Below are 6,975 nucleotides of genomic sequence, written 5' to 3'. Positions count from 1 at the left end.
CCTACACAGTATAACCTTCACCTACTGATAATATTAAAAATCCAAGTCAAAACTTCTAAAAATCAATGGACTGAGCAGGTAATAGTTTAAAATTAACCAACAGTTACTAAAAACATGTATTTCTAGACAAGGAAGAAAAATCAGAATATCTAATCCAATGGAGAATGGCAGTAGTTTTAAAAATACATGTAATCTTAAATAAAGCCACTACAGCTTGATAAGGTTTCTTTGCATGTCAAGAGATACAACCCTAAAGTCTGTCTATGGCAGACTCAAATTCTATGTATTTCTTTTCTTTCTTCTTGACTGGGTTTATCAACCTCATCTAGGCTCCCCTGGAAACTTAATACATTATTTATTACTCTTACATTTTAAAACATTTTACCTCTTTCAGTGTACTGAACTGTACTCCAATACGTCAAACACAACTCAATCCAAATACTTCCACATATACAACCTTCCTTAACTTAGCGTACTTTTAAAATTTAATGACTTTGTTTCAACATGCAACCTACCTGCAATTAAAAGCAGATTTACTACCTAGAAAGGCAGTTGCATTAATACTTCATTATCACATTAATTACATGGCATTATGGGTTAGAACTTTGTTGTTTAACGCTTTCATCCCTGCCTTACCCTAGTTCACTGAGGTCAACAAATATTCATTCAATAAATTACACAAGAGTACACAAGGTATTCTTATTTCAGATCCAATGACAAAGAAGCCAGCAGCTTCTATAAATGAAAAATAAATGGTTTCATGACTAGCTGAAATGAGGGGCTTATTAATCATGAGAAGAAAATTCAATTAGCCTTTAAACGCCACCCATGGACAGTTTCTCTCACACTTACCTGTTATTCAAATTCAAGTTTGAAAACTGTACAAGAAAGATTCCATTCAAAAGCTTATAAATCATCTACATTTTTCATAGTCAATTGTCTCACACATTCTAATTTTTATTTTTAAACATCTACTAAATATAGGAGAAGTACTTCTAGGAAATAGAACCAGAGTATTTAACTAATTTAATTTTACATTGAAGAATATGGTGAAATAGTTTAAAAGAACTGAGAAAAAGATTCTAATTGTCAAATGATCCACAAGTAACAGGCAATGGACATTCAGAAACCATACAGGAAGAGACTGCACCTGCAAGATATCTAAAGGTCCCCATAGTATCTTCAAAGATTATTATGTAGATACTCTAACATGAAAAGGCCAAAGACATAACTAACAAAAATTCCAAAGGCAATACCTTTATCTGCATCATAGGACCCTTGCTCACTTCCATTTTCAACAATTCTTCCAGGAAGGGTTAATCTGCAGATTTAACAGAAGGCCTCATGAAGTCCTTAAATTACAATGTGACATAAGTTACTATCAATAATGGTATATATTTACCCATCAAAATCTATCAACCATTTTTGGCTGAGCACAGTAGCTCACGCCTATAATCCTAGCACTTTGGGATGCCAAGGTGGGAAGACAGCTTAAGGCCAGGAGTTCGAGACCAGCCTGAGCAACACAACAAGACCCGTCTCTATAAAAAATAGAAAAATTAGCTGGGCGTGGTGGTGTATGCCTGGGTGTGGTGGCTAGTCTGTAGTCCTAGCTACCTGGGAGACTGAGGTAGGAGGATTGCTTGAGTCCAGGAGTTTGAGGTTGCAGTAAGCTATGATGATGCCACTGCACTCTAGACTAGGCAATAGAGCAAGATCCTGTCTCCAAAAAAGAAAAAAAAAAAATTTATCAACTATTTTCAAGGCAAATGCCTCAGCATTTCCTTTACATTTTAACAAACTAAATAAGTTAGATTCCTTCCTGAACTAAGAAAGTAGAAATTAGAGATGACTCATCTTTCTATTTGAAAACCCCAGGCACCATTAAAATAGATACTGAAAAACAAAAGCCACAGTAAATATTAGTTATCACTATTGTTATAATAGTACAGGTTGAACATCCCTAATCTGAAAATAAAAAATTTGAAATGCTCCAAAATGTGCAACTTTTTGAGCATCGACACGACACTTATGGTGATAAGTGGAAAACTCCATACCTGACCTCATGTGACGACTGTAGTCAAAACTTTGTTTTATGCACAAAATTATTAAAGATGTTGTATAAAATTACCTTCAGGCTATGTATATAAGATGTATATGAAACCTAAATGAATTCTGTGTTTAGACTTGGGTCCCATCCCCAAGATATCTCATTATGTATATGCAAATATTCCAAAATTTTTAAAAAATCCAAAATTTTAGATAAGGGATACTCAACCTGTACTTCTCCCTTATTGATGAATAAAAGAGTTATTTATATATCTGGTGCCTTACACAGCAGATACTCAATAAAAGTATACTAATTGGTTTCCAAAAAGAAGAAGAAAAAGTCAGATAATGAGAAACAAAGAAACCAATTGCTAATATCAGGCAAATTACTACTTACAAAAAAAAAAAAAAAAAAAAAGCAGAAAGCAAAAGAGTTTTTCTTAAATCTCATTATTATTACATGTGGATTTCCCCGTCTTTTGTACTAAAGGAAATGAAGTGATTTCCCTGCTTCTGGTTTTACCCTGGTTCAGTCTTCCACACTAAGGCCCCAAAAGAATTTTTCTAAAACAGAAATGTGATTGTCACTTTTCTATTTGAAAAAGCTTCTATGGCTGCCTGACGTTGCCTAGATAATTTAGACTCATCAGTAGGTTACATCAGGCCTACTCCATACCATTCCAAACTTAAAATTTGAGTCTCCTTTCCTCCTGTGCCACCCCCCCTTGCTTGTTACTAAATATCATTAAAAACAAAAAACATTTGGCAGACCCCAAAAAGCCCAGAGCTTCACAACTTAGTTGCCTTTGATCCCAATGTTTCCTCCAGCTACAATGCATTTTTAGAACAAGATCCCTTCTAAGTCCAGAATAAGGAGTCAGTTTATGGATAAATTAGTTTGTTATAATGGTTACAAACACTAACTTTAGTGTCAGGATCTGAATCAAGTTCTAGCTCTGCCATTTACCATCTGTATAACTTTCTTTGGACAAGTTAATTAACTTCAAGAATCATAATATCTCATTTGTAAAAAAGGAGACATAACAGTATCTATCAGAGTTACTATGAAAATAAAATGAGAATGCAAAGACCTTAGTGGCTGTCACAGTAGGTGAGCGTTCAGAAAATGTGAGCTATTATTTACCAACTCCTTTCTCCTAAACTCTTTATAGGCATAGAGTGAAATTCTTACTACGTAGGAAATCATATTTGCTTATAGATCTGCTTTCCCGGCTAGACTCTCAATTCTTCAAGGAGAGGAATGTAGCAAATTGTATTTCCAAAGATTGCTCATCTCAGGTCACTTTTCCCAATCTTGTGATTTATGTCCCTTAAAATTCAGCAGGCCCTGAGGCTGTTTTGATCAATACAATAAAGCAGAAATGACACCATGTGGAATTAGGGCTTCAGCATAGGAATTTGTGGGGAGAGGGGAGAATGCAAACATTCAGTCCACAGCCATGGGTAAATAATAAAACCTACTTTGTAGGGCTGTGCTAAAATCAAATGAGATAATCCACACAAAGCATTAGCCTGGCGTAGGAGTAAGAATTCACTATGTTTGCTACCACCATAATCACCTTCTTCCTATTCCTCATGCCTTGCCTTAAATATACCCTCCTCAGAAAGGCTTTTCCTGACCACTTCATATAAATATGGGCCCCTTTTCATTCCATATCAGTACACTTCTTTCTCTTCATAGCACTTACTGCAATTTGTCGTTACATTGTTAGTTCACTGTTTTTCTCTCCCCGCCAGAATGTAAACTACCTGAGGGCAGGACTTAGTCTTGTGGAGCACTATAATCCCAACACTGAAGTCCAATAAATAAATCAAAGGGATAAATGAATAAAGAAACAAGAAAGTGCAGTACATTCAAGTAGGTAAGTTAAGTTACCGTCTAGTGGAAATTTGAGCAAACTGGTTTAAGCACAGTGAAGGAACCAGATTGACTGAAGGGGAAGGTCTGTATCACAAAAGTACTTGGGCAGGAAAGGTAGCTTGGAGCTACATTTGAGAAAAAAATAGGAGAATGGATTTTACCTAGTCAGAAAGGGCAGGACAAGAGATTGGCAATGTTTTAGGAAGAATAATTTGGCAGTGGCCCTTATACAATGGGGCTAATAGTAGTGCCCATCTCCAAGGATCGCTGCCAAAGTTAAATAAGATAACGCACTAAACGCCACTGCTTGCCCACCACACTGAAAGTGATCAGTGTCAGCTGCTACTACCGTAGTAATGGTTCCGCAAGGAGAAAAACCTAAACAGACAAGTGTTGACGGCCCCTGACGAAGACTTAGGAGAAACCAATACACTTACGCGGTAAAACCAGTGAAGCGGCAGACAGCAGGGAAGCAGGAGAACTAGGCTAACTGGGTATCAAGGGGAAAAGGCGAGACTTTCAGGAAGTCGGGAGCAGTCAGCCAAGAGGTCGATAAACAAGGTGCCAAGAGGTCGATAAACAAAGTGCACTGGGAAAAGTCAAAAGGACCGATCGGCTGGGAAGTCATCTAGCATGTCAGCGCGCGCCATCCCCGGGGAGGAGAGGCTGGGAGAGCGAGCGCCGATCCAAAGGAAAGAAAGAACGAGTCAGAAAAGGACGAGAACCAGAATGACAGGATAGAAACTGGAAAACCGGCACGGTCCAAACGCCACGTTTTAAAGCGTTCTGCAATCTCTTTAATGTGGAATCTAAAAAGGTTTAAGAAGGGAACGGGATTCTGCAGAACCTAGAACACACGCCCGGACGAGGGCACTCCCTCAGCACCAAAAGGAGCTGCGGAAATCTCAGAAAAAGGCATTCCCTAAATCGAGAACAGCTCCCTCGATCTTTCATCCTCCCTATAAAAGCAGCTGTCTAATGAATGCCTCCCCCAAATACGCTCTTCCTACGGCCAGGCACCCGGAACTCGCCTGAGAAAGTACGGCTTGGCGTAGAACTTGAAGTCGGTCCCCTCGAAGTAGACGTCGAACTCGGAGACCCGGGCGTAGGGCACGCGGATGGCGACGGTCAGGAAGTCCGGGTCCTGGCTGAGGTTGAACGCGGGGGTCAGCATCGCCGAGCAGAACGCAAGTGCCGGAGACGTTCACTCTCACCGCCGCCGCGGTCCAGCCACTTAAACTCTCCAACAAGTCCCCACGCGCCGAGACCTGTCCTGTTAGACACGGCGCTTCCGGCTCGAGGCGGAAGTGCTCTCGCGTAAGGCAGGAAGTCCCACCCCGCGCCTATCTCCGTGGAGACGGGACGCTGTTAGAGGAGAGGTGGGGCTTTCAAAACGACCGGGAAGAGAAAGGGCGTGGCGAGTGTCGCTTGGGCGCAGGAGTTGAACCTAGGGGATGACTTGGAAGAATCCGGACAAGTGGGTTCAGCTTAGACCCAGTAAGCCTCTTTTGAGGTTCTTAGAGATGATTTTAACAGCACTGGCTTTGCATATAGACAGACGTGTGTTTGAATCCCTTCCCGGCCACCACTTCACACAGACCTTAGGAAAGTTACAAAACCTCTCTATGCTTCAGATATCTCTTCTATAAAATGAGGATAATACTAGATTCTAGCCCCATAGAGATGCTATGAGGATAACATGAAATTATGCATGTAGAAGTCTAACAACGTACCTGGCAAGTTGTCAAGTTGTCAACACTCGATGTGTTGGAGAAGTCACCACAGTAGCCACAGCAGCACCGTTACTGCGGTTTTCCTCAGTTCTCACCTGCCCTGTCAACAATTCCCCTTCTCTCTTTCTCTCTCTCTCTCTCTCTCTCTCTCTCTCTCTCCCTCCCCCCACTCTTCCCACTTCTCTTTTCCTGCAGCTTTCTCTCGCATTCTTAATCCCTTATTTGAGTAGAGTTTTCTCATTAACAGAGTGTCCCTCCTACTAATCTCATCTAATCTGCATTACAAACTCCAAAAGAAAACGGGGCTCCAAGAGGTGAAGCAATGTGTACACTTTACAATGATCAGAATTCAGAACGTTTGAAGCTTAAACGTGCCAGTGCCTGCATTGAAGGTCCCTCTGTATTTTCCTTCTTTCCTTTTTTCTCACTTTTCTTCTTACACTTGTCCAAGGCCATCTTTTATGTCTCTTTTTCCTTACTTGTCTTCCCTGTATTTTCTCCCTTTAGCCTGTGCTCCTCATACTCTCTCAATGCCTCTCCCAATGCCTCCCCCACTAGTCTCCAACTTCCCTTACATATTCCCTTGGCCTTCCCTCTGATTTTATTTCCTGTCATTCCACCAGTAATTAGAAGAGTGCAGTTGTGGTATTTATTCCATGTTTTAAATGTTGGTGGAAAAGGAATGGAAGTCATTTCTTAGGACAGTGGAGATAAGCAGATAACTTCCAAAGCCTTTTCAACATCCTATTTTTTATGATTCTAAGGAAACAGTCTTGAAACTTCATTAGGACTCAGAAAGAATATTAAGAGGAGCTAACATTAATTGAATACTTACTATGTGCCAACACTGCAGCAAACCCTTTGTAATGATCACATTTTCCCCTCCCGACAGCTTTGTGAAGTAGGCATTATATATTCCCTTGGCTCACACAGGATCACATAGCTAGTAAGTGGTGCAATGCAAATTGAAACCCAAGTGAATCTGGATTCCTAGGCCCAGGCTGTAAGCTACTATAGGACTGACTCACTTTAATATTACTACCTACTCCCTTTGTTTCACTTTCTGAGGCCAAGCCTGCCTGCTTTATACCATACTGAACCTTACAAATAACAGGCACTCAATATTGACAATGAATCAATGCCAACCTGGAATTAGTAAAGCCCTCAAAAGGTCCCTTGAGATAGGCCTTTGACTAAATTATTCCAAATTAGCTTCTCTAGAAAGAATCTTTACATCTACCATGGGACCTCATTCCTGTAGGTCACAAGCATTAATGTTTTTAAATTATTAATGCCAGAGAATTAACTGAA

General features: G+C 40.2%; 1 protein-coding gene across 1 annotated transcript in view; it reads right to left on the bottom strand.

The window, feature by feature from the left end:
* Positions 1 to 5,248, bottom strand: part of SHQ1 (SHQ1, H/ACA ribonucleoprotein assembly factor) — a 93,135-nt gene extending 87,887 nt beyond the window's left edge. The window contains exons 1-2 of the mRNA XM_012652871.1: positions 4,963 to 5,248; positions 1,257 to 1,321 (exon numbers count right to left, since the gene is read on the bottom strand). Of these exons, the coding sequence (XP_012508325.1) occupies positions 1,257 to 1,321; positions 4,963 to 5,105 (208 nt within the window). The 5' untranslated portion in view covers positions 5,106 to 5,248. The remainder of the gene's footprint in view (positions 1 to 1,256; positions 1,322 to 4,962) is intronic.
* Between the last annotated feature and the right edge of the window lie 1,727 nt (positions 5,249 to 6,975).

The sequence above is a fragment of the Propithecus coquereli genome, unplaced genomic scaffold (genome assembly GCF_000956105.1).
Source record: "Propithecus coquereli isolate 6110/MARCELLA unplaced genomic scaffold, Pcoq_1.0 Scaffold400, whole genome shotgun sequence".
In the NCBI taxonomy this organism is placed as follows: Eukaryota; Metazoa; Chordata; class Mammalia; order Primates; family Indriidae; genus Propithecus; species Propithecus coquereli.
Note: the sequence above shows the minus strand (reverse complement) of the source record. Positions and strands in the feature narration are given on the sequence as shown.